The sequence below is a fragment of the Strix uralensis genome, chromosome 15, assembly GCF_047716275.1.
Source record: "Strix uralensis isolate ZFMK-TIS-50842 chromosome 15, bStrUra1, whole genome shotgun sequence".
NCBI lineage: Eukaryota > Metazoa > Chordata > Aves > Strigiformes > Strigidae > Strix > Strix uralensis.
In genome coordinates, this window is record NC_133986.1 from 4,164,664 (window position 1) to 4,192,049 (window position 27,386).

At 54.5% G+C, this 27,386-nt stretch overlaps 1 protein-coding gene across 12 annotated transcripts; it reads left to right on the forward strand.

The window, feature by feature from the left end:
* Positions 1–1,408: 1,408 nt before the first annotated feature.
* PAX6 (paired box 6) lies at positions 1,409–27,189 on the forward strand. Of its 12 annotated transcripts, none has more exons than XM_074884692.1 (15): positions 1,409–1,553; positions 5,712–5,825; positions 8,444–8,586; positions 12,132–12,208; positions 12,543–12,597; positions 15,436–15,566; positions 16,445–16,486; positions 16,580–16,795; positions 17,344–17,509; positions 21,977–22,135; positions 22,973–23,055; positions 23,360–23,510; positions 23,633–23,748; positions 25,739–25,889; positions 26,755–27,189. In XM_074884692.1, the coding sequence occupies exons 5-15, from the start codon at positions 12,588–12,590 to the stop codon at positions 26,838–26,840; spliced, it is 1,311 nt and encodes a 436-aa protein (XP_074740793.1). In that variant the 5' UTR covers positions 1,409–1,553; positions 5,712–5,825; positions 8,444–8,586; positions 12,132–12,208; positions 12,543–12,587; the 3' UTR covers positions 26,841–27,189. The 12 variants fall into 12 exon arrangements, with proteins under 12 accessions (XP_074740793.1, XP_074740798.1, XP_074740801.1 ...); XM_074884697.1 differs by having other exon boundaries at positions 23,651–23,748; XM_074884700.1 differs by having other exon boundaries at positions 16,580–16,594.
* Positions 27,190–27,386: the final 197 nt, after the last annotated feature.

Below are 27,386 nucleotides of genomic sequence, written 5' to 3' on the forward strand. Positions count from 1 at the left end.
CCCTATTTTTTTTTTTTTTAGGAGATAAAAAGGCAAACAGAGAGCGCTCTGGCGCTGGCGAGGGGACTGTTTGCCTGCCTCCGCCGAGGCCTGGCCAAGCAGACTTGGCTTCACGCCTGAGCAGTTTCTGGAGAGCGGCGCGCTGGAGAGCAGGGGAGGCAGCACCTGGCCCTGCTTTAGGAGCCATCTCCTTTTATTGACAGCCAGATAAGCAGGCGGGAGCCGTGGTGTTTCCAACGCTTCCCTGGAGGACCCTGCCGGGTTGCAGGGAGCCGCAAGCCCCTTAATGGCAGCGACTCCAAACGTGCCGCGAAACCCCTTCCTGGCAGCGCCGCCTGGGCCGCTCCCCCGGGGCCGTCGCTACCTGCCAACGCGCGGGACTTACGCGGCCCGGCCGCGTAAGGAGAAAGGGTCCCCTGGGATCCGAGCCGGACGCCCCGGGCTCCCCGCCCCGGTGACGGCAGCCAGACGCCGGCCCGCAGAGCCGGAGCAGGGGCCGGGGAGCAGCCCCGCGGCACCCCTGTACCCCGCAGAGCCCTCCTCTCCCACCCCCCGTCAAAGCCCGTTTCTAATGTGTCTGGCAGCCCCCGCCTCGTCCCAGGCAGGCGGCAGCTTCATGAAACATTTAAGTGCAGCTCAATAAAACTATCGGCTGGGGCGGGGGGAGGGGGCTCTTTGCTGTTAAATTATTTACCCTGACAAGTGTGTGCAAATAACGGCCTCTCTTCCTCCCTCTCTAATGGGAGAGGCTGCGGATGGGGAGAGCGGGGTGCCCGGACAGGACCCGCCGGGCCCGGGTCACCCGCAGGGGCTGTCACGGCGCAGGCAGTCTGCCGGGGCGGCCCACGCGTGTCCCGGACGCACCGCGGCCTTCCCTCCGCGTCTCGCAAGGGCCAGCATCCCGCTGCCCCGGGAGAGCTGCGGGCGGACTGCGGCGGCCACGGCATTTCCGAGGAGCCGCTGGGCCGGGCCGAGTTTGGAGGGTTTCTTATTTACTACGCACGAGTGTCCCCCCTTCGGAGAGCGTTTCACAGGGGAAGAAGCCAAACCTCAGGCTAAACCTTGGCCTGAGAGGCCGGGGACGGGCCCGGCTGCGGGCAGCGCTGCGGCTGGGGCGAGCCGTCGGGCCGCAGCCCCCGTTTGCCGGCAGGCAGCGGGAGGAGGCAGCGGGAGGAGGCAACAGCCCCCGCCGCTGCCCGGGGGAGCCCTGACCCGCGGCCCAGCCCCGGAGCGGGGCCCCGGGCGGGGCCGGGCCGTACCCGCCGTCGGGGCGGGCGGTGTCCGGGCTCGCGCCGTCCGCACTCGTGTCGCCTAAAATGTCTCATTAGCTAACTACTGTCCGCCGTGACGTCACCGGGGCGGCCCAGCCAATGGGGGAGGCGCTGGCGTGGATATTAAGGGAAAGTTAGTGCAAAGACAGCACCCCTCTTTTGCTGTCATTGACATTTAAACTGTGTGGCAGGTTCTTGCGTGGAAATTGGCGACCGGAGCCGCCAGGTACCTCCTTCCGGCCGCAGGACCGCCGCGCCCGGGCCCTCCGCGCCCGCTGACAGGTAACGTCTCCGCACGTCGCCCCCTCACCCCTGGCCGCTCGCCCCGACGCGGGGCCGCTCCCGGCCGCCGGCCCGACGGGAGGGGCCGAGCACCCCGGCCCTGGGCAGCCGGGCACCCCCACCCCGCGGGGGGAAGGCGAGGGGAGCGGGCCGGAGCCCCGCACAACAGGTGGGGGTGGGCGGGAGGGATGGAGGGAGCGGCCCCGGCCACTGCCCGCCCGTCGGAGGGGGCGCCCCGGGGCGGAGGGGGTGGCCGGCGGTGCGAGCCGCTTCCCAAACTTCCCCCCCCACCTCCCCTCGGCGCGGGCGGTGCAGCCCCCATCCCTCCCCTTCCCCCGGCCCCGTGACCCTCTCCCTCGCCCTTACCCGTCTCAGGTGGCGGGGGCAGCTGCAGGTTACCACGCCCGTCGGGGGGCCCCGCTCCGCGACCCCCGCGCCCTGGAGCAGCCGGCTGCCGGCTCGGGCCCCAGCCCCCCTGGCCGGCTGGACGGGGCGGGAGTGGGGCACGGAGGGTCCGGAGCGGCGGGCCCGCACGCCCCCGCGGAGAGGCGCGGAGGGGCGCGGAAAGGAGGGCTGGCGGCGGGGCTGCGGGGAGGGGAGGGCTGTCGTCGGGGGCCGCGTCCCAGCCGCCCTTCCCCGGGTAGCGCCAGAGGCTCGCTGGTCGCCGCGGAGGCTGGGTCGCCCTACTCGGGCTAGGGAAGGTCCGGTAGCCAAGAGGCGACCACCTCTCGGCCTCCAAACTGAGGCTTGCTTTCCGAGCCCTAGGCGCCTCTGCTAAATCAGGGTGTCAGCGGGAGAGAGATACCTTAGAAAGGTCGTTCTTCCTCCGAAATAACACGAAACAGAATAACAGCGTAAAACCTAAAACACCGCTTACCTGTCCTCGAGCATCTCCAAATATTCCTTACGGTGCGTTAGCGGGAACGCTCCCTGTGATGCTTCGCTATACTATACCGGTAAATGGACATTCTCCTTCAGTAATAAATCAAACACCATCTATCTCAGATCCTCCTCCCTAATTAGAGATGTTTATTGGAGATGGTGTTTATCCAGCTGTCATGCCGAGAAAAAGCTGTGACATAATTACCTCTGACCAGATAGTCTTTTATATGCATATCTCGCTGACATATAAAGCAATCGGTTTGCATTAAAAATGACAAGATCAGATGTTGATTTTAGCCGATATAATAATATTTCTGGTCATTAAATTAATTGAAATTCAACTTTCAGGCTCGCCAACTTAGGAATCTTGAGATTTAAACTTTTTTTTTTTAGGCATTAAATGAGCGGCTCCACCAAAAGGATGGGCAGAGGGAAACGTACCCTGCAAACTTGCCGCGATAAATCAAATATGCCAGCTAAAAGAAAAAGAGCCCTCAACCTAATAACACAGTTGACGTGAATCCGAAGAGTTTCTCTATCGGTTCCTCGTGGTTTGCCAAATTTAGGTTTTGCTGCTAATTCGGGAGGCCAGGAGAGCCCGCAGTGGGAGAGAGACGAGAGCGGGACCCCCTCTTAGCCGCGTTATTTTAAAACCCCGCACCTCGGCGGGGCCAACGCGGTGCTGGTTCATTTGGTTTCGTGGCATTGTCAGCGCCCGTGGGACCGTCTGCGTGGGGCTGCGGGCGAGCCCTGATAAGCTCCGAATTACTCTGTAATTGAAAATATATTTTTGGGAAAGGCTGGTTTTACAAATATCAAGGGTGTAGGCTTTTGATCCTTTCTGCTGCCTGTGTTCTCCAGTTGCTAATAAAACTCGCATTGAGCTCCTTAGTGGCTTGATTAACAGGCAGATTAACTGTTACTGGGGTTTTGAACAGCTTGTCCCAATCAATAGCATTTAAAAAGCCCGTCAGGATGCGCTAAGCTTCCACACACACACCTCCCCCCCCCTTCTTTTCTGAAGGCTTTTCGAGCGGGTCCGGTTGCATGACACTTTTCGCATATATATAATCAAAGGCTTTCTCGTACAGAAGGATGTATATTCGTCTTCCAGTTTCAGAGCGACTTCGGCAGGGTCCAGAAAGCCTTTTTTTATCCTGCCACACAAAGCTGTGCCTTATGCAAAAGGCCAACATAAAAGAGGTTAAATCGATTCCAAACTTTTTGCAGATTGTTTATAAACTAGAAAAGCTCCACTTAACTCAGTGTCCTGTGCATTATAGGTTTCAAGCACTGTCTCTACATATACAAATAGGCATTAAGTGTCCTGAAGGCAAAAGCATTGTAGTCTAAGACGTCAGGATTTGTGTATCTCTTCAGTTTTAGACCGAACTGGACAAGAGGACTTTAAGCATTTTTCTGGGTATTAAAAAAGGTAGTTTGCAGCCCAGATATTAATACAACGAGACGATACTGGAGTCTCTAACTCAGCACTTTCTGCTTTCAACACCTAACAAAATACGAAAGGGAAGCAAACGCTGCTGTTTAACACAAATCAGTACCCAGGCACGAGATCATGTAAAAAAAGTGAAAATTATTTTAATTAGGAAAAACAAACCAAAAAAACCCCCTTGTCATATATAATAGTTACTTACCTTTTTAAAAAAAACCTTTCTTATTATGCCCATTTTTTTTCTTTTTGTTTGGAATAGTTAAAAGGGGGGGGGGTGAGGAGAGAAAAAACAGATGCAGAAAAAATGCTAGTTACAATAATCCCATGCGGATTTTAAAGCAGAAATCTTCAAAGGGTGTCTAAGTCCATGCCGAGAGCCACGGCCGGGGCCGCGGGGTCCCACGGCCGCGGGGTCCCACGGCGGAGCTCGGGCGGGCGCCGGTGCCGCCGGCGCAGCCCTCGCCCGTGGAAGGGGGGGCGGTCTGCGCTGGCAGGAGGGCAGGGCTTTTGGGAAACGGTAACACGAAGCACCTCACAGCAGTGCTTCTCCTCTCGACGAATTAAAAAGGCGAGAGGAGCATTTCTAAAAGTCGAAAAATCACTTTCCAAAAAAAAAACCAACCCAAAAACCCAACCAAAAAAAACCAACCACCAAACAGAAAAAAGATAAGGAAAAGGCAAAACAGGCCGGCCGGGAGGGGAGGGCGGCAGCCTTCTCGGAAGGGTGAGCGGCGGCTGGAAAGCTGCTAGGTGAAAAAAGGGAAAAAGAAAAAGAAAAGCAAGCGTTTTCTTTGGAGGTATCCGGGCACGGCGGCCCCGGCAAGTCCCATTTCCCCCGACCGGGCACCGCTGCTGGGAGCACCGGGGCTGGGGGCGAGGGGCGCCGGGAAGGGCGCGGAGGCCGGGGCCGGGCAGCTGCCCGCAACGCCGGGGGATGGGCGAGGGGTAACGGGGCCGGGGCGGAGGCGGCGGGGCGGGGGGCTGGTCCGGTCCGATCCCGGTCCCGGTCCCGCACAGCCCCTCCGCGCCCGCCTCCGCCGCGGGCGGATGTAAAATGGCGGCGCGGAACCCGGCCGGACCCCGCGGAGCTCCGCGTCGGGACAGACCCGGCTCCGCGCGACGCGACGGGGCGGGCGGCATCGCATAGCACCGCGCCGCTGCGCGCACACGCGCGCACACCCACTCCGCGCGCACCCACGCGCGCAGACAGACACGCGCGGCCCCCAGCGGCCCGCCCCGCTGCTCTTTCTTCCTCTCAACTTTCGCTCGGGGCTCCCGCTCCACCGGCGCCCCCCCCCCGTGACGTCACCGGCTTCACCCCTGCCCTCCCCTCCCCTGCCCTCCCCTCCCCTCCCCTCCCTGCCCGGGTATTTTTTTTTTCGGCTGGGGGGGGGGTTAAAAGTTTTTTTGGGGGGAGGGAACACAAAGCCCGCTGCGCCCGAGGGGAAAATAGCAACAAGATTACGGCTGCTTTATTCTGGCGAGGAGGCGTAAGAAGGTGCTAATCCAAGGGATGGCTAATTGAGAGCTTGTAAAAATGATATTTGCCTGCGATTTCAGACAAAGTGTTTTTTCTCTTTTCCCCCTTTAAAGCCCCGTGGACGAGAGTAAAAAAAAAAAAAAAAAATTCGCTCATTTGCTAGACAGGGGGTGCAACAGGAAAAAAAAAAAGGCAAGAGAAAAAAAAAAAAAACAAATCAAAACCCACGGACACGACTGACTTCACTCCAGAAAAAGGACTAGATCCCAGATTTTAAAATCCCTTTGGAGCCTCCGAGATTTGTGCGAGTTTACAAATAGCAGCCTCTTTCTCTCGCCTGCAGGATGCGTGCGGCGGGACACCCGGCCTCGGCCACCGGCAACTAGGAGGGCAACCAGGCTCCTGCGGGGACGGCTCACCGGGACTCGCCCTGGAGCGGGAGACAAGCGGGACATCGGTTCGTACTTTACTTTGGCCCTTGTTTCGGTTCTTTTGTCGCTCTGAAAGATCTCCTCGGCGCCCCTGAAATGATGTTTGGCCGCGGGCAGGTTAACTTAGAGGCAGCTGATACTTTGGAAAGTTTTGAGGAGGAGATGAGAGAGCCGGGAACAGGGGGCTGCCGGGGGAGGGGGACCCTGCCCGAGCTCCTAGTTTTGGCAGAGCCCTCCTTGGGGTGCCCCGCAGCCCCACGGCCGGGCTCCCCCGCTCCTGCCCTGCCTTACCTTCAGGAGAGATCCCATCGCACCCAAATGCTCCCGTATGTCCATCGCGATATTCGGCTCCGTTTCTATAATATACATGACTCGGGAAGGGGGGGGGGGGGGCGGAAAAAACAACCAACCAAGCCCTCAGGTTGACTTAGGCCTGGACAAGGCGGCGAGAGCCGCGCCGAGGAGCGGGGAGCGGCCCCCGGCCCCCCGCCGCTGCAGGTGGGGCCGCCGGCTGCCGGGCAGGACGGCCCGCGGGTCCCCCCTCCCCGCAGCCTCCCGGGAAAGGCTCAGCTCGGCCCGGTCCCGGCTTTAAGGGAGGGTCGGGCAGAGGCTGCCCGCCTCAGCCCCGGCCTCCCGGGGCCTCTCCGCCGGGCGCCGAGCGGGGGTGGCTATCGCGGCCCCCCGGCGTCGGGGGAAGGGGAGGAAGGGAAGGGAAGCGAGCGGTAGAGGGGAAGGCAGCAGTCTCTTAAGAGCCCATTTTGTGCTATTAGGGAGCTGTGGCAGCTTCTCGGCGGGACCGGGGATGACAGTGCATGACGGCCGGGCAGCCCATTATCCCGCTCCCATTGAGGCGCCCTTTCACTCACATGCAAACTCCTTGGCAGAGTCGTTTGTCTCCTCATTGTACTTTATTTAAGAATGCAATGGTTGTCAGGGCTCTTATTCAATTTCAAGATACTTTATTGATGAGCTTTGACTTTTAGCACTTTTCACATGTCAAGAGAAGTCAAGTGTATGCGGCTACGACTTCATTTTATGCTTTGCGCGTTCATACTCTCCACTTTCCGCGGTGGCTCTTGGAATTTCTTTTTCCTGTCTCTTCTCCTTCTTCCCTTTCTTTCCCCCAAGCTTTTTCTTTTTTTTTTTTTTTTTTTTTTCCCCCTGTGCAGACCCCCCCTCTCCCCTCCCCCCGGACCACTCGCCATAACCGATTGGGACACCCTGAGCTCGGACTGGTGCTCCCAGTGTAACCTTAAATGCATGCGCTGAGGGGTTGCTTTAGAGTTTACTGAGGTGTGTCTTAATAGTCCGGCATTCAACAAATGTACTTGTGGTGTGTGGTCAGAGCAGCAAAGTCATTTACTTACTTTACCCCTTGAGTTTCTGGCAGCCAGTGAAGGGGCTCCCTTTGCAAAAGGCGGGGGGGGGGGGGGGGGGGGGAAGCCCCTCCAACAACCGGGCACAAAGCGGCGGCACTGCCCAGCGCCCGGCCGCTGCCCACCCCAGCCGCAGCCTCCGGGACCCCCCCCGTCCCGGGCCCCAGCTCCTCCGTGATGTCTTTTAAAAAAAAAAAAAACAAAAAAAACCAACAACAAAACAAAACAAAAACCAAAACAAAAACCCAACAAAACTCAAAACCAAAAAAAACCCAGCCCGGCAGCCCTTAGTCAACAAATGGCACGTGGGAGAAGTTTGTGAGTGTTTGGTAAAGGACTCTTCAGGGCCTTTCACAAGAGCCCTCAATACACAAAGTAAATGGTGTATTTGCTCTGCTCTTTCCCGGCCGGGCAGAGCCTCCCGCGCCCGGCGCTGGGAGCGGGGCAGGGGGGGCTGCCGGCCTCGGGGGGCTCCGGCCGATTCACCGCTGACAAAGCGCCTGTCTCCCAAATATTTATGTCTTTACCATTTGAATGTTATTTTCCCCTTATCTCCATTGTCGGATTGGAGCGAACTGTTTAAATGCAAATTGACCTTTCCCCCCCAACCCCCACCCCCGCCACCCCCCCACACCCCCACCCCGGCCCCCTCCCGCCTGCCCCCCCTCCCTCCCTCCCCCAGCCCGACCTGAAAACGCGCCGGTGCCCGGCTCGGCGGCGGCGGGCGCGGGGGGAGGCCCGGCCCAGCCCGGCCCGGCTCAGCTCGGCGGCGGCGGGCGCGGGGCCGGGCGGCGGGTGCGGAGCGGGGAGCGGGGAGCCGGGCCCAGCACATTCATATTCAAACGGCCGGGCCAATTGAGCCGTGCCGGGCGGCGGGCGGCCAATCGGCGGCGGGGAGGCGCTGGCGATGCTTTGCATAAAGCAACATTTTGTGTGGGAGCGAGGGGAGCATTTGCATGTTGCGGAGTGATTAGTGGGTTTGAAAAGCCAGCCCCGGCTCAGCCGCATTTCCCGCTCTGGTTAAGGCGCAGGGAGGAAGTGTTTTGCTGGAAGATGATGACAGAGGTCAGGCTTTGCTAATGGGCCAGTGAAGAGCAGTGGAGGCGAGGCAGAGACCAAGGCACACATACATTAATACACTTGAACCATCACCAATCAGCATAGGTGTGCTCTGTCTCTCTCTCCCCACTTCACTCACACACTCTTTTATCTCTCGCTCTCCAGTCACTGACAGACCATTTTATTGTCAATCTCTGTCTCCTTCCCAGGAATTCAAGATCACACAACCAGCAGCTTCAGTGGAGAAAAACTATTTTGCTGGCAACTCTTTTTAAAGCACCATCATTTCAAATCAGTGCGCTCTTAAACTATTGACAGGAGCTTTGACAACAAGACAGGATGCCTCATAAAGGTGAGTCTGCTCATTTCTTCTCCCAACTTCTCCCTCCTTGCATTTTAATATTTAGGCAGGGCTTTCGCTCCCTCCTCCTCTCTTTCTCTCTCTCTCGCTCTCTCTCTCTCTCTCTCTCTCTCATATTGCCATTTGCATTCCGGAGAGCTTCCCAGGGAACTTTCCAGCCCAGGAGCTCACAAACTTTCTGCCTTTCACATAAGCCCGTGTCCTCTGGAAAAGCTAAAGCATCTGTCTCGGAAGCCCATGCCAACACCAGCAGCAGTAATTCCCACGCAGCGTTTGCTGGGCAGGGAGACCACAAGCGCCGGTGTCTGTGTTGCCGATGTTGCCGGTACCCCAGCTCGCAGGGGCGGCGGGGCCGGAGCCCGGGTCGGGTCGGGGCCGTGGCTGCTGTCCTGGGCGGCTGCCCGAGGCGCCACGCACGGCCCCGACCCGATCCGGGCTCCGGCCCCACGCCACGCCGCGTGGGAGGGAGGGAGGGAGGGAAGCGGCGCCTCGTTGCCCCGGGGGCGGCCCCGTCCGCGGGTTCTGCTTTGTGTTCCCGCGGTCTCGGTTAGGGAAGGATCACCCGTGATCGTGGGGAAAAGGAGGGAGCGAGCGGCCGGGAGAGTTGCGGAGGAGAGGAAAAAAAATACAAAACCAAAAAAACCCCAACAAAAATAATAAAGCACATCCTAGGCCAAGTCAGCTCCCAGGCGCGGTACAGGCGGGGAGCTGAGAGGAGCTGAAGGGCTGTCAGCTCTAATCAGCCACCCGGGGATCTTCCCAACTTGTCCCTAGTGCCGGCAACTTTCCCAGCTCCGGCGCGGGAGAAGCGCCGGGGGCGCGGAGCCGCCTGCACCGCGCACCGCGGGCCCCGCCGGCCGCCCCGTCCCTCCTCGGCACCGGGGCGCGCCGTGGTCCCGGTTTGGAGAATTTTTTTTAAACCGATGCGCTTTAAAAAATATATTTTTTCTTTTAAAATAAGTAATCTCGCTTATTTCTGCAAGAGCCACGTAATTGCCCCTTTGATCCCCCTGCCCTGCGATCCCCCACTATAGCAAAGCCCTTTTTTAAAAAGAAGTTGCAAAGTCTTCGCCGTGGAAAAAAAAAAAAAAAAAAAAAATTGCTCCTGGGAAGCGCAACAATAAACTTGATTCTTTTTCCCCTCGCAAGTGCAATTGGAAAAAAAAATCTGGATTTGAATTTAACCTTGTAACGCTTTGCACGGAGGTGTTACATGGACAAGCAGAGCAGGAATAATTTCTGGAAAGTTTAAAAACAAACTTTCTCGAACGATTAAATGTACCTGGCAGAGGCTGTTTTGGAAAACAACAACGTCCTAGAGAAGAAAAGTGACTGCATCTTCTCCATTTTAGGGACATAAAATAATAAAAGTGGCCCTTGACAATAAATGTTTATAGCTGCTGACCTTTACCAACGCCTAATCGCAAACCGATTCGTTTTTATCTTTTTCTCATTTGCCCCGAGAACGCGAAACTTTGTCATCTTAGCGTCTAATTACGGTTTCACCGGAGGAGGGAAAAAAAATGCTATCCGCCATCAGATTATATCCAGATTTCGAGATTAAAAACCGATTTGCAGATTAGGCCCGGCCTACACGGACACGGCGAACGGCGTCGCCTCCCCCGCTCGGGAGCCGGCCGCGTCCCGCCGGCCGGGTGCGGGCCCGCCGGTCCCCGCGGGGCAGCAGCGAATTCGGGCCGGGGCAGGCGAGATGGGGGGTGCGATCGTGTTGCTGCGGGGGGCAGCTCCGGCGGACCGGGCCGGGGGTGCCGGGCCGGTTGCTGGAGGCGTTGCAGAGTTGCAGAGCAGAACCGCAGCTCCCCTGCCCCACGCCGCCTCTTACCTTGCTGAAGCACTTGGCTACCCAGGCCCTCTACTGTAAAACGCTTTCGGCTGTGTTTGGGGTTTGGTTTGGTTTGGTTTGGTTTCGTGGCTTTTTTATCCCCCCCCCCCTCCTGTTTTTTTTTTTTTTTTTTTTTTTTTTTTTTCCCACCCCTTTCTTTTAAATCCACTCATTGTCATCTCTGAGGTCCGTGCTGGCAGAGCTGAGGGCTGGAAGTTTAATGGTGGCTTTCTGGATGGCTTCTTTAACCCCGTAGGCCCCACGTTTATGAGTTGTGCGTGAAATATGTGAGGAAATTGTGTCTGTAGAAGTGGGTTTCCCGTTCGGTGTGTGTCTATGCAGACGTGTTCGGTGTATTAAAGGGATGGCTTCACGTTCAGTTCAGCTGAAGGAGATATCGCCACGTCTCCATTGAAGTACAGTGTAGCTTGCTCTGCTGCTAATCAGGTAGCTCTCCAAAGAGCAGTAAATATTTACCAGTTAAAGTCTTCATGCTGCGAGAAAGTACTTGTTTGATGTTTATTTTTATGGATTTAAGATTACTAAAAGCTACTTAATAAATTATACCATGGCTAGTCCTGAATGGGGAAACGTGCCTCTTTGAATTCTCCATCATATGCAGGAAGAGTAAAATTAATATTCATTATAGGCGCAAAAGAAAGAGAATGAGTATTTTTAGGCGAAAAAAAAGGGCGAGAAAATGAAGGCTGCGACTATTTCATTATTTTACCTCCTTTTTTTTAGCAACCCCCTTGAATGGGCTCTTTATTGTAATTGTCCCTCCCCAATTGAGCACCCCACTGAGCTGTTGTATCTTTTTACAACCCCTAACAACTCGCACCAGTAACACAATTACCGCCAGATATTTATAACGAGAAATTACTTTTCCATTTTCACCCGCGACGATTTCAAATAAATACATGGGGACGCATAAATAAATAAATAAGTGGCCCGGGGAGGGGGGGAGAGGAAAGGAGGGAGGGAAGGTGGCGAGAGGAGGAGAGAGGGAGCAGGGGAAGGAGGGAGGGAGCGGGGGTTGCGGGGAGGGGGGGGGGGGGGGGGGGGGCGAAGAGAAAAAAAGGCGCTGGGGACTGTCCAGGCGCTGGGTCAAGGCAGGCACTAATGAAGGGAGAAGGGGCTTGTTTCTCTGCTCTTTGTAAGTTGGAGGGTTGTTGGTCCGTTGAGTTGGGAAGCTGCGCGGCCGGTTAAGGAGCCTGGGTTTCTGCACTCGGGGTTTGGGTAGAGGAGCAGAATGGAGGCCATTGTTCGCTTTCTGTAGGCTTTGTTTAACAGTTCTCACCCCCTCCTGTTCTTACTTTTTAAAGCAGTGAGGCGAGGTAGACAGCGTGTGTCACAGTACAGTGAAAATGGGGAAGATCTAAAGACCAAAAAAGAAGTTAATCACAAGACGGGGAGTTTGGGGGAGAAAAAGTTGCTAGTGCCCCGGGGAAAAAAAAAAAAAAAAAAAAAACTAGAGGAAATACCCGGAGGTAAAAATGGAGCCCCGCTCCCAGCACGCAGGGCAGCCGGCGGAGGGCCCCCCCACCCCCCCCCGCGCCGCTGGTGCCCGCGCAGCCCCCGCGCAGCGCCGCCCGCCCCGCTCCGCGCCGCTCCGCGCCCCCCGGCCCGCGCCCTGCCGCCCGGCACACCTTCCCGGCGCCGCTCTTAATGTACTTCTTCTGCTTTGTCCTAGAGGGAAGACTTTAACTAGTGACACGCAGATGTGCGAGTCCCTAAATTGTATGAGAGGACAGTCCACCCCGCTTTCAGGCAAGTTTAAAAACATGACTTCGGACTCTCTTTGTGATTGTTGTCGCTCCACTTAATACACCACCTCAGCGAAGGGCACTGACGACGAGGCAATACGCCACCTGCATGCAATTAAAACGAGAAACCACTTGGCGGGTTGCTTTTCTTAAATTTTTTCGCGTGTTAGGGATACATATGTACATTTTTGCCTTGAGGCATTAAAGCCCCCAAATCCTTAAACTAATCGGGGGAAGATGCCTAAGGATAACAAAGTAAGCCTGTGAGATATAAGCCTCTCTGCAGCTTAACTGTGTGCACTCCCTCCCCTGATTAATGCCTATTTTATCACTGATAGACTGCTATAGGCGAGCCCCGTGGGATACTGCTCTATCAGCCCAACATGCAGAACAGTAAGTGACTCCGCGCCCCTTCGCGGCCGCGGAGGGCAGGCGCGGGCGGCCGCGGGCGCGCAGGAGCGGGCAGGCAGCCCGGGGCTGGGGGCTCGCTTCGGGGAGGGGGAGGGAGGCGGCTCCGCCGGGCGCGGTGCCCCCTGCGCGGCCGGGAGCGCCGCCCGCCCCGTCGGGGCGCGTGTACCGCCGTGGGCGGCGTGGAAGGGGCTGGGAGCGCTGTCACGGCTCCCGGGCCACCGGGGCTTGTCCGGTTCGTGGCCCAGGCCCTGGCGTGGTGTCCCTACCTGCTCCGCAGTGGGAGTTGAGCAGGAAAAAGCCACTCCGGGCTAGGTGCAGTTCCCCGCCACCTCCTGGTTTTATTTGCTTCCAGATCCTGATGCCTTTTGTGGATTATTAAATTTTTTTGGCCCTTTTTTGTTGTTGTTGTTGTCGTTGCTGGTGTTTAAGACCTCGCCGATGGGCCTGCGCGCCTCTCAGAGGGATAAGCGCTTGCACAACGCGGGAGCGCACGGAACCGCGGTGGGGCGCGGTGGCCGGCGAGAAGCGGCCTCTCCTTGCGCTCCGGCGGAAGGGGCTGCGCGGAGGTCGGGGGGACCGGGGGTGAGGTCCTAGCTCTCCCTGAGCAGGCTCCATCTCCTCGGGCCGCGGATCTTCCGCGGGGCAGGCTCCACGCCGTAGCGCCGCGGGGTTGCTCGGCCTCGCAAAATCGCGACGGCCCGTCTCGATTTTGCGAGGCCCGCAACCCCGCGGTGCTCCTGCGCGGGGAGCGCGCTTTTCTTGCGCGTCTAGCGGCTCCGAGGAGCGCAGGCCGAGTTGCGCGGCCCTTGCGCGGGGCGGTCGGCTCCCACCACGCTGCTTCTCTGGGACCTGGCCGTGGATGCGCATCTCCGGGACCCCTTTATCATTCCCCCGTTAGATCGTTTAATAAATTGTCCCCCCCGTGTGAGAAGCATCAGGAAAAACACAGGGTTTGGGGATTTCTCAGAAAACCTCGGGTGGAGCCGGTGTTTGTTTGGGGTTGTTTTTTTTTTGTTGTTTGTTTTTTTTTTTCTTTTTTCTTGGTTGTTTTTTTCTTGGCGGGGCCGCTGCGTGCGTGTCCGTGCGATGTATTTTCATTTATCCCGAGAAAAAACTGAGCCTCGGCAGCCCGGGGAGGGTATTACCTGCGCCTCGCAGGGCCGGCGGCGGCTGCCCTTGGCCGTGGCGTGCCGAGGGTTTATGGTAATGGGGAAATGCCTTCACTCGGCCGTTTGGGATCGCCACTGCAAAACGCAGAAAAGATATCATTCGGGTGAAGCCTTTATTTTGTTTAAAGGTCGCGGCGGGCTCTTCAGGCTTTGTGTTAATAACTCCTGGGTGTATATGGTGCAGAGCATCCAAATTGACACCATATGTTTTCCTATTAGATGACTAGCAATAGAATACAAGGCGCATAATCATTGCCACTGGGCGAGATCTACACCGCTCTCCAGGGAAATTATATAATGATTAAGGCTTAACCTTTTAAGTGAAACTTTGATTTTGCTTTCCCCGCTGCCATTTTTTATGTCGGCGAGCGTCCCTCCCTGAAACGGGCTCCCCCGCACGCCGTGACGGGGACGGGAGGGGGGGACACCCACGCGAGGGCTGGGGGGAAGGGGGGGAGCCGCCGAGGGACTGCGCCCCCCGGCCGCCCCCCGCCGCCCCGGGCCGGCCCGCCCGCCGGGGCACAGGCGGGGAGGGACGCGGGGCTCCTCTCCCCGCGGTGGGATGCGCAGGTCGCAACGCCGGCCGCGCTGCTGGGCCGGGGCGGCAAATTCCCCAGCCCCGATGTCACTTTGAATCCATTGCGCGGGGAGCGCGCCCCCTCGGTTGTGTCCGCGCAGAGCCCCCGGCTACCTCCAACCGCAGCCTCCCTCGGAGGGAGAGCGAGTAGAGTTCAATCTAGTCTGAGTGATATCCAAATGCGGACAGAAAGGGTCGTTTTATCATGCTACTATTTGTCGTGACGATGCAATTTTCAAAAGCAGAGTACTGTCATAAAGTGACACGCCTGCCACAAGTGCTCCAACTGATCTTTTCAATTAGCCTTCCATGCATGATCCGGGGCGACTTCCGCCTATTTCCAGAAATTAAGCTCAAACTTGACGTGCAGCTAGTTTTATTTTAAAGACAAATGTCAGAGAGGCTCATCATATTTTCCCCCTCTTCTATATTTGGAGCTTATTTATTGCTAAGAAGCCTGGGCTCTTGGAGTCAATTTATCAGGAGGCTCCAAAGAGAGGAGAGCGGAGAGCGCGTAGAGCAGAGCTTCTCCAGGGAGACTTCCTCCAAAGCCTGGAGCTTCAGGTTGGGCACTGGCGAGGCAGCCTCTCGCTTCGCTTTTGGCGAAGCGAGCTGCGGCTGTGCGGATGCAGGCAGGCTTGGTTGGGTTTGGGGTTTGGGTTTGGGGGTTTTTGTTTTGTTTCTTTTTTTTTTGGTGGGGAGAAAAAGGAAAAAAAAAAAAAAAAAAAAGAGGCAAAGCAAGGAAGCGACCCAAGGCGCTCCAGCTCGGAATATTCTGGGCTTTTGGGCTGGGTTTGGGGGTTCGCCGGTGCCGCGGGTTGTGCAGTCGGGGAGCGCTGGCCAGGGCGTCTTGCACAGCCGCGGTGGCTCCCGGGGAGCGGCGGGCGAGGAGGGTGCCGGGGCCGGGCTGGGACCGGTCGCCCCTGAGCGGGCGGAGCGGAGCGGCGGTGCTGCGCGGCGGGGCGCGGAGAGGCGCGGCGCGCTCGCCGGCTCGGCGGGGTGGTCGGGGCGGGGGGGGGGGGGTCGGGGCGGCGGGAGCGGAGGGTGCTATGGTGGGCGCTGTGCTTCCCGCAGGTCACAGCGGCGTGAACCAGCTCGGCGGGGTGTTCGTCAACGGGAGGCCGCTGCCCGACTCCACGCGGCAGAAGATCGTGGAACTCGCTCACAGCGGCGCCCGGCCCTGCGACATCTCCCGGATCCTGCAGGTGAAGGCGGCGGCGCCCCGCGTCCTCCCACCGCTCCGCTCCGCTCCGCTCCGCTCCAGAGCCGCTTTGTCCACCGCTGGCCGCCAAGGCGCTAATTGCCGACCCCCCCACACCCACCCACCCACCACCATCACCGCCACCACCACCCGCCTTCCAGCCTAATAAAACGGTCCATCTGCTTGATTGTTGCCGCAAATAGACCTTTCTACGCGTGTATATATATATATATACCTTTAAAGATATTTTCGATTTTTTTTTTTGTTTTGTTCCCCTTTATTTCCATCCGGTGATAACCTGCACTCTCGTTACAGTTAGTTCGCTGTAATAAACTGAATTATACGGCTCGGCATAATTTCAGTTTCCTCTCCTTCCCCCCTTCCCCCCGTATTTACTTATGATTTTGTGAGATCTGTATGCATTTGGCGTGGCTTACTGCTTTTTTATTTTTAGCTTTTTTTTTCTTCCAAAAAGCATTAAAAAAAAAATAAAAAAAAGAAATCCCCTCAAAGCCACGCTGTTTTAGCCCAGAATCTGTCTTTACGGACACTAACGCGATCTGGCGCAGCTCAGGGGTACTTTGTAAATGTAGGTCTTGATAACCCCTCACTCACCCTGTCCCCCACAAGTACTCTGTCTAAGAGCAGTGAGGACGATGGAGACTAGTCTGGCTTAGCTATTGTTCGCATTTAAGGTGTATTTTAACATTGATACTAAAAGAATTACGTTTTGACCAGATTTTTTTTTCTTCCAAATGTTTTTAAAGTATCACTTTTGTAGAGGGTAGGGCCACGAATGTAATTTTTTTTAAAAAAAAAAGAAAAAAAAAAGACTCTCTAAGTAAGTTCTCATACCATTTAAGGTATATTTTTGTGTTATAGACCCATGCAGATGCAAAAGTCCAAGTGCTGGACAATCAAAACGTAAGCTTGTCATTGTTTAATGCATACTTAAACAATTTTATTTTTGTCTTGAAATTATTAATAATGTGATTTTCTGTCCGCTTCCCTATCCAGGTGTCGAATGGATGTGTGAGTAAAATTTTGGGCAGGTATTACGAAACTGGCTCCATCAGACCCAGGGCAATCGGAGGTAGTAAACCGAGAGTAGCGACTCCAGAAGTTGTAAGCAAAATAGCGCAGTATAAACGAGAGTGCCCCTCCATCTTTGCGTGGGAGATTCGAGACAGATTACTATCAGAGGGGGTCTGTACCAACGATAATATACCCAGTGTAAGTTCATGAAAAAAACCTTCCTGTGTGCTGTGTACAATGCTGGGTAGCCGTAGCGAGCCTCTGCTTCCTTTGTTTTGATACCAGATGAGAGCATAGCAGGTTCACATCATTTGCATGTGGCAGGGTCAGACGCATTTTTTCATACAGAATCTGACAAATGCCTTTAAGGAGGGGAAAAAAAAAAAATAAAAAATATGCGGGTCACCCCTGCGCCTGGCGCCTCAGGACTGCAAGCATCAGTCGAAGCCATCGCTCTGGTTTTGCAGGGTTGGGTTTGGGGCTTTTTTTTCTTCCCCCCCCCCCCCCCCCCCCCTCCCCGTGGTTTGTTTGTTTGTTTGCACCACCACCAGCAGTAAGCGAGTCAGGGCAGCTGGGACACGGCGGTACGGGGCGGCCGAGCCGCCTCCCGGGGAGCCCCTGACTTGCGCCCAGGTCGAGCCGCCCGCAGCGCGGAGGGGGCGCGGAGAGGCGCGGGGCTTGCGCGGGTGGCTCGCGGGGAGCGCGCTACCGCACTACCATTGCCTTTCCTGTCCTTTGCCTTCCAGGTGTCGTCGATAAACAGAGTCCTCCGCAACCTGGCTAGCGAAAAGCAACAGATGGGTGCCGACGGGATGTACGACAAGCTAAGGATGCTGAACGGGCAGACGGGGACGTGGGGCACCCGGCCCGGCTGGTACCCCGGCACCTCGGTACCCGGGCAGCCCGCCCAAGGTAAGGGACAGCCCGGCCGCCGCTCCCCGGCCCGGCCCGGCTCGGCTCGGCCTGGCCTGGCGGAGGCAGCCCCGACGCGGGTGACCCTCGTCCCCTCCCCGGCCACCGCGCTGAGGGCGGGGGGCAATGTCCTCGGGACAGCGGCTGAGGGCGTCGTCGTCGTGCCCCGCCCCGCCCCGCCCCGGGCTGCCGCGGGCAGGTGGCCGGAGGGGCCGGTGGCCAGGGGGGCTTCCAGCCCCGGTCCCCCCACCGGCGGCGGGCAGGGGAGCCCGGGAGCCGCCGCCGGAGCCGCGTCCGCAGAGCTGCGGGGCCGGTAGTCGGGCGGGGGCCGGGGCTGATCCTTAACCTCGGCCACCAGCCCGGTAATTAGGGCTCCCGCTCCCCGCCCCGGGCGCCTTCCCGCACCGGGGTCCCCAAGGCCGGGGAGATCGGTAACTATCTCGGTAGGGCTGATTATAGTTCCTCCTCAATGGCCCCGAAACAACTTTGTAAATATAGGAAACTGTTTATCCTGAAGATTAATAGGTATTTGTTGTAGGAATGACAAGGGGATAATATGAAGGATAATGGGATGTTACGTTACATACTTAAGATGGTTAATGGCTTCTTTTTGAATACGGGCTCTGTTGAGGCTCGGCTCTCTCCCTGGCTGTGGTCATTCCTTTAGAAGAGGTGTCTATATACAACAACCTGCTTTTTGTTTTCACCCCGCAAGGAAAAAAAAATCGGTAACAGTGTGCGGAATATCTGGTACAAAGGATGTTTCTGTCACACGCAAGAATTTGTTATGGGAACAATTCTGTCGCTATGTAATTGCTCATTAGAGATCGTTTTGTTTCTCATTAAGGCGACATGAATAAGCGTCTAGTTGAAGGAGACAGCTGTAGAAATGTTCCACAGGAGACCTCTGGACACGATATGGCACCGCTTGCCAATTAGACATGTCAGTTTTAAGAGAAGAAAACAATCTATGAAGGACACTAGAAAGATAGAGCGGAGCCCTCGCTTCCCCCCACCCCCACTTTGGTGGGTTTTGGTGTGGGGTTTGTTTTTTTTTTTTTTTTTTTAATTTTGTTTTGCCCGATGTCTCCCCTCGGAGCCGGGACGGTTCCTACCGGCAGCCGCCCGCCGGTTCGCCCCTACCTGCGGCGCTCGGGGCCGGGCGGGGGCTGCCCCTGCCCCTGCCCGGCCGCGGGGGTCCCAGCCGGCCTTCCTGAGAGAACTGCCCCGCACCCACCAGCCAAACCGCGGAGCGGTGCGCGGCGGAGGGGAGCGCATTTTCCGCCCGTGCGGCTCCAAACGGCCCGGGCGCCCTCCGTTCCCGCCGCTTTGGCTTTTTTTTTTTTTTTTTTTTTTTTTATAAAGAAAAGGCGTTAAATGGAGAAATTTCGGGCGCCCCCCTGCCTGCCCTCCCCGCCGCAGAGCGGTGCTCCCGGGCCCAGCTCCGCGCGATGTGCGCGGGTGCGGTGCGGGCGCACCTGGGACCAGGCGGCCCTTGGCCGCCCCAGCGCTGCGGCGGAGGCGGCCTGTGTCTGGGAGGGGGGGGGTGTCGGTGGAGCTGCTGGGGGCTTGTGGGGACCCCTCCCGTGGCGTGAGGACGAGCGCAGTTTCCGCGGGGGAGCGCGGACCCCGGGCAGGTGCGTGCCGGGGCGGGAGGACCCCGGGAGCCCTCTCCCAAATTGCCGCCGAAATAACGCGGTGCGGAGCGGCTCGGGCCGGGGGTGCGTGTGTGCGTGGGCAGGAGAGGCGAGGGGCAGGCAGGCACTTAAAACATCCGCACCACAAAATTAAAATTAATAAAATGGATTTCCTCTGGAATATTCATGCTCCCTCTAATGTTTTTCCCTTGCAGGGGTATGTTACTGGATTTTAAGAGTCCATTACTCAAAAAGCATAAGGCGAGGTTAGGTCTCAGAGGGGTACAAATATGGTCTCAATCTGATAAACGCCATGCAGCAGTGAATAAAATAATGGATACATGAGGGCTGACAGAACAAAAAGAGACATCTCTATCCGGGAGAAATTCTCCAGTGATTTAGTGGTTTTAGGGATCACCGAGACACTGTTTCTTATCTTTTTTTTCCCCCCTCCCTCTCTTATAAGACTAAAGCCTTCTATAGGATTTAGACACTTTCTCTTTCAACAGATGCTACAATGTTTTGATCCCGGCTCTATAGCTGAGAGGTGCCGCAATTGGTTTGCTATCTTTTTTTGCTTGTTTTCCGCCTCACTGATTAAGACACTAAGAAACTAAGGAATGATTTTATTTCCCAGCGTCTTTTTTTTTTTTCTTTTTTTTTCTTTTTTTTTTTTTTTTTTCCAGGAAACAAATCCTATACCCAGCGTCAGATGGTCTGGCTATAGGATAATAGGGACGGACATTCACTCGCTTTCTTACGGATTAGGTCTGGAAGGTGGAACAACCCTATTGAGATCGCTCCTTTTAGGGGCTTTTTCTTTTTTTTTAGGAAAAAAAAAAGGGGGGGCTTCTAAAAAGAAGATATCTTAATTGTCCGGCGCGGGACTTTTAAATAATCATAAGCGTGTTTAGGTGAAACTTTCAGCTGGCTCAGAGGTTTGGAGGAGATGGGGAGCGCCCCGAGACGGAAAAACGTGGCTTCAAAAGTTTAAAAATAAGGGGGGGGGGGGTGTGTGTGCAAAGGGAGCGCCCGGTTGGGGCTGGCCCCGGTTGGGGCGGGAGGCCCCGCGGGTGCCCCCGCTGCCCGGTGCAGGCAGGGAAGCGCTGCCCGGCCCCGACGGCGCGGGGATGGGGTAGCGGGGGGAGGCGGCAGCCGTCCATCCCCGCCGCCTTTGGGCGGCTCTCTCCGCCCCCCCCCGGTCCGTGGCGGTGCGGTCGGTGCGGACAGTGATGGATGAGCGCGGTGGCGGAGGTTAGGCGCGGCCCCCGCGGCGGGCGGGCGCGGCCCCCGGCGCTGCCACCAGCGCTCGGCCCGGCGGCTGCCCCGGCGCGGCGGCGCTCCCGGGCCGGGCGCTTTGTGTGCCCTGAAAGGCAGCTCCCCCCCCCGGCTATTCACCCGCCGCCGGCCGCCTCAATGGGGCTGCGGCCGCCCATATGGTGACCACGGCCGCTGAATCCCTGTGTTTAAATGGGGGAGAAAGTTCGGGTTTTAAAACATTTCAAAGTGGTTGAAAGGGTCCCACCAGATCCTGTCACAATTCCCCCCGAGCTTTGAAGGCCGGGGCCATTGTTCGCCGATTATAAATGATATTACTTTAAAGTTGATTTCCCACAATATTTAAAGGATGTAGCGGGAGTGTCGCTATTTATTTTTGGCGTAACTTTTCAAGGGAATTAGCATAAGTAGCCCATGCGTCCCTCATCCCGTCTCCCCCTTTATGCGACATCAAAACGCCTCGAAAAAATATGCTTTGAAAGGAGAGGGAGAGCTAATTTAGGGACAACGACTTCTCTGCCTCGACAGAAACGTCCCTTTCTTTCGCCCAGGGGTGCCCGCAGAGCCCCGCAAAGCCGGCCGGACCCGGGACGCATCCTTGCGACCGCCCGAAAGGAGAGCACAATGAAACTTTCCCCCTGTTTAATGACAGAAATCGCATTAAAAGTGGTGGAAATGCCCTAATTAAAAATGTACCGCTTAAATGATATGCCAAATGTTCAGCTGCAGAATAGCGTATTTAGCTAGTTAGTGAACTCGCTACTATTTCTTTTAAAATTACATGTTAAAATTTTAAAAGAAATCTTACTTTTCTCTGGTGCAACACATTACAAAGAATGGACAGTCCTTTTATCTAAATATAAAATTCCATTTTCAGCAATTATAGCCTGTTCTTGGTGATGATATAATTACAGCTGTGCTCAGTAATAGGTGTCAAGGCAATGCACACTCATACAATAGTTGAATAAAACTGCAGAACAATGCAGGCACTTCTAAATTCACAACCTTTAAAATGAAATTGACTGTGCAGAATTCAAATAAAAACTGGATAAATATTTTTTAAAAAAGATTACAAGCTTGGTTTGGTTTCTTAATAGCATTTTCTGCAAACCTATCAACATCTAATTGATTAGATAGGAATTACTGATTATAGATAATCTGAAATACTGAACATCACTATTTTAAATATAGCAATAGGTAAATAAATGCAGCAGACAGAGGAGACTGCCATGGCACTTCAGCAGCGATTCGGGGAAAGAATCACTTTCAGGGGAAAGTATTTTTATGCATGTTTTATTCCAGAGGAAAAACAAAATGAAATTAAGACCAGGCGATTGTAATTCCTCATCTCCAATGTTTAGGATAATGTTGGAAACTGAAATGTTTCCGTGTCACCCGTGTCATTGGCGCAATGTTGCTTTGATACCTGAGACATTTTTAAGGGAGGGTGTCAGCAAACATGGCCGAACTTGTTTCCAATCGTGTTATTTCTCTGATAGGCATCTTAAAACAAGGGTACCTGCGTTTCACTTTCCGACTCTCGGTTCTGCAGATGGCTGTCCGCAACAGGAGGGAGGAGGGGAAAACACTAACTCCATCAGCTCTAATGGAGAAGATTCAGACGAGGCCCAAATGAGACTCCAGCTGAAAAGAAAGCTGCAGAGAAATAGAACATCCTTCACCCAAGAGCAAATCGAAGCCCTTGAGAAAGGTGAGTGGCATTTTCCTGTGGCTGAAGCAGGAGAGAAAAGCAAAATGTGCCCTGGCTATAGAAAGAGCTGAGTGGAAGCATGGCATTCACGTGCCTTATATATATCTGTATATATTTTAAGTCGGTGGCTCCCTCCATGCTCTTTCATTCGTTGAGCTCCAAATATTCATCGATGGCTGTGATATGCACTGAATAGCTGTTACAAGGTTTTTAAAGGGAACCTACTCAGGGCACAGCTCATACTGAAACATGGGTGTTACACCCCGGGCTCCTCTCATGGGGGATAAATCTCTTCCTGATGACTGAGCCGTGTCCCCGGCCGGGCCGCATTGCCGTATGCCGGCAAGGCGAGGGCAGGCAGCTGGGGCTGGCAGCAGCTCTCCATGCCTGCCCCCACTCTTGCTGCCTGTCCCCAGCGCTGCCGCTGCCCGGGGCTGGGAGCAGGTGCCCTTTTCCCTGACCGGCCTGGGCGCACCTCGCCTCTGACCCGCTGCGGATCTTTGTTCTTATTTTCCACTGTTATTTAGCGACGTGCCATTTCACTTCTTGGTGACAGGGTCAGAGCTGCCTTGGGGACCCCCTCAGCAGAGGCAGAAGTCCTCACTGCTCCTTGAAAGATGCAGCGTTGCACCCAAGCCTGCCTATCCCCTTAGCAATATTCCCCCACAGGCAAGGCGTCCTTCTTCCTAACGCACACACACAGAGAAAGCTCAGTTTTGCCTTTACAGCGATGGTTCTTAAGAGCATTTAGAGCACAGGCAGCGCAGGAATGACTCTGACTTTACAGTCAGCCACATTAACTCTTTGCAACTAACGCAACAATACTTCCTTCTGCAGAATTTGAGAGGACTCACTATCCCGATGTGTTTGCAAGGGAGAGACTAGCTGCTAAAATAGACCTGCCTGAAGCAAGGATACAGGTACTGAGTTGCTGTGCAATTATGACTATTATTATTTTTACTCTTACTATTCTAATTTTGTTATTCCTGGCTTCTCAAAGCACAGGGCAGCCCCTATTTATGACTGGGTATTTGTCCACCTCCCCCCCTATTTATGACTGGGTATTTGTCCATCTCCCCCTTCAGGAAAATAACTGCAGCTGGGGTTTGCTTTCGCACGCTGCTTTGCTACGGCTGCAAGCCAGCTTTCTATCAGCACAGCCTTGAGTTACGTGGGGGAGGTCCTTGTAAGCTCATTCACGTGTCTCAAATGCTGTGTTTTCAGGTGTGGTTTTCTAACAGAAGGGCCAAGTGGAGAAGGGAAGAGAAGCTGAGGAACCAGCGAAGACAAGCCAGCAACACTCCCAGCCACATTCCCATCAGTAGTAGTTTCAGCACAAGTGTTTACCAGCCGATCCCGCAACCGACCACCCCCGGTAATGCCACCAACCCGCCCGCGTTCCTCGAGCCTCTTGGGAAAATGAGACTCTGAGACTGTATCACTGATTGTAATTGTGGTTAAACTAATGTGTTCATCTATTTGTCTATTCTATTATAGTTTCCTCTTTCACATCAGGTTCCATGTTGGGCAGAACGGACACGGCGCTCACAAACACGTACAGCGCACTGCCGCCCATGCCTAGCTTCACCATGGCCAACAACCTGCCTATGCAAGTAAGTCTGGCGCTGCCGCCATGGCACGATGCTCCCTCGGGCCTCGGAGGCCCCTGGGGGTGGGTGGGGGCCCTACCTCTGCAGGATGGGGGGTTTATGGACCCAAACCATGCTGCAGGGAAACCGGCACCAAAGGCTTCCCCGGCATCTGAAAAGATGCCCTACTGGGGAGGATCACAAGAGAAAGGGTGCTGTAAGACCTGGTGCTCAACAAGCACTTTTCCTGAATTTTAAAAGAGAAAGGTCCTCAAATTTACAAGGCAACAAATGTGGAATGAGAAAACCCTTTCTGGGAAAAAAAAAAAAAAAAACAACACGGTTAACCTATGGAACTCACTGGTGCAGTATTGTGGAAATTGCTGCCCGAATAAGCTGCTGGAGGGATCTGACCTTCTCGGCGTAGGTAATGTGGCGGCGGCACATTAGGAACACCTGAGAGAGGGAAGGATGTGATTAGCATCAGTGGTTATGCCAGCTAAGCCAGAATTGCAAGAGCTGTCAATCCTCATGCCTGAAAGCATTAGCTGATCACCAGCTGGGTTAGGAAGAAATCTATTCCTTTGGGGTCTGTTTCTATAGACCTTTCAGATGCAAAATTCCTCCTTTTTTAATGGTGGGGTTGGCCTAGGAAGGTGCTGGCCAATTACGGGAGTTTTACAGCTTTGTCTGAGGCACACAGCATTGACCACTGCTGGAGACAGGCGAGCAGATTAGAGAACCTGACTCCTTCGCTGCAGCAATTACTATGTTACTAATTGCTGAACCAAAATTAACCAAATAAAGTTAGAGTCTCGCAAGTCTGCGGAAAGAAATGACGTTGGCTAGGTTGCTATTTCGTGACGTTGGAGGCCGGTGGCGCCGTGCCCGGCAGCGAGCTGAGAGCTCATGACAAAAGATCAAAAGGCTGATATGGGAGGGGACCCTTGGGAAAGCAGGAGGCCCCTGATTCACCACCGGGCACCCGGGCAGGGAGCTGGCACACGTGAGCTGTGCTGGAAAGCCTTGCCTACGTGGCCACCACGGTGTGATGGCCACGATGTTGGAGCAGGAGATTTGGCAGCCGAACCGTCGGCATCTCCCTGCGGATGCGTGGTGCGTTGATGGTTCTCCCAGAGCACAGTGTGTGTGCTTACTGAGCGAGGCTGTCAGTATTTTCGGAGACGGTGTGTGTCGGGGATGTGCCAATGGAGGAAATATGTGCAGACGTGTTGAGTCTCGTGCGCTTTGGCGCAGGAATTATTCATCCTGCTACCCGCCCCCGCTGCCTCCCCGTGTTGGGGCTGCACTGGTACTGGCACCCTGCAGTGGGAGATGCCCCTGCTTGGTCCCTCTCCGGCACCGTGCCATCCTTCACCCCCTGCCCTCAGCTGCTCTCCCCCCTGGCAGCTGGGGTTTTAGGGGTTGGAGTTTAGGTGAATGGAGATGTCTGGTCTCCTGGGATGCTGCTGGAATGGGTTTGGGGTGACTGTGGCTGATGGGGGATCAACCCACACGTCATCTCTGCGTATGTGCAACGTGCTTGCAGATGCAGAACCAGCCCACGTGCCCCAGGGGAGTAATTTTTAGTTATACCCCTCATAGTTTTTAGTTACACCACCAAATGCGACATCAGATGTCAGCCCTGTCTCTGGCTGCAAATGGCATGAGACATCTTTCTTCTACAAAAGTACAAACAAGGGCAGTGCTCAGGCTTTGGTTCCTTGGCTTAGGTATGTACACCTTCGTTATCATCTAGATGTAGGGATCTGCTCGCCAAGTGTGTCTGAAAATGTGCCGGTGACTGTCCATGCTGTTTCTGTAGACTAAAAACCTCCGGGAAGAGGCTGCTTGGTTGAGCTCCTAAATAGGGCTTTACATCCAGGTCCCCAAATTTGAAACTGAAGCTTGTTTTTGCCGGTTCTGAGGGCTGTCACCTCCACCCAGAAGAGTGTAACGCTGTGTTTACCTTGGCCGATACTTCTTAACACTCTTTTGTCCTTTGCTCCAATAGCCCCCGGTACCCAGCCAGACCTCCTCCTACTCTTGCATGCTGCCCACCAGTCCATCAGTGAATGGACGGAGCTATGATACATACACCCCTCCTCACATGCAGACACACATGAACAGCCAGCCGATGGGCACCTCTGGCACCACTTCCACAGGTGAGTGGCTCCTCGCTCCCCCGGCCTTTCTGCTGGCATGGCTTCCTTGCTCCAGCCATCAGGTTCTTCACATGTATTCACTGGGAGAAGTCTCTCCCCATTGCTGGGAGAGGTCTTTCTGTCGGGTTTAGTAGCTGCTGAGCTGGGCAGAAGGTGAAAATGTATAACCTTGTGGGCTTGAGCAGAAAGTCTGATATTTAAGCTGCTGCTGGAGGGGTAGATGAAAGACAGCTGATTAACAGAGGTGGTGTTTGAACAGTGGTACAGTGGAAAGCTCTTTAGTGAGGCCCCCATCCTGCAAAATCCTCTCTGTGTAATTAATTTCTAAAGCAGCATTTATTTCACCGTTAAATTTCAGTGGAGATACTCACACCTGTGAAGTTAAGTGTACGTGAAAGTGTTTGCAGGACTGGGTGCATTTTTACTATGTCTGTGTCAGAGGCTATTTTTTGCTAAGATTTGAAGTTATGGAAAAGGCAGGTAACCTGTAGAAATATTAACCTATGCATAAGAAGGCAAAACAGAGTAAAAAAGGGTAAGTGTCAGCATAAGCAGGCACAAGACAGACACATTTTTAAAAGAATAGTAATGTTCAGTGTATTTTGGGCTGAATTCCCAACTGATACAAATAAGCTGAGGCTCTGGCATTTATCTCAAAGCATGACAGTTTATTTATAACAACAAATCAGTGAGATGTGCATAGGTTTTAAAAATATACACCCCCCTCCCCATCTGTTTCTGCAGGCTGGTAGATGGTGAGAGTTAATACTTACTCGAATACAAGCACAAACCTGTGAAACTGTAAAGCAAAAATTGTGCTATGTATAGAAATACTAAAATATCCATTTTCACCCTCAATTTTCAGGTCTCATTTCCCCTGGAGTGTCAGTTCCAGTTCAAGTTCCTGGCAGTGAACCCGATATGTCTCAATACTGGCCAAGATTACAGTAAAACATGTGTTAATTCCATAAATGACTATATGGACAACAGTTGGATGTTCAGCAGTATTTTATAAAGGAAGAATGGCTCTCAGAGTACTTCTGTACTGCAACTGTGCCCTATGCTGTAACACATGGAAAAGACTTTCACATGGACCTTTGTACACTGAAGGCATTATATCAGTTGGAACAAATCTTCATTTTGGTATCCAAACTTTTACTCATTTTGGTGTATTATTTGTAAATGGGCATTTGTATGTTATAATGAAAAAAAAAAAAGAACAATGTAGACTGGATGGATGTTTGATCTGTGTTGGTCATGAAGTTGTTTAAAAAAAAAAAGAAAAGAAAAAAAAAAAGAAGCCATGATCAACAAGCTTTGCCACGAATTTAAGAGTTTTATCAAGATATATCGAATACTTCTACCAATCTGTTCATAGATTATGGATTGATGTTCCAAGTTTGTATCATTCCATTGCATATAATTAAACCTGGAACAATACGCACTAGATTTATGTAAGAAAAATATCTGTTGGTATTTCCAAAGGTTGTTAACGGC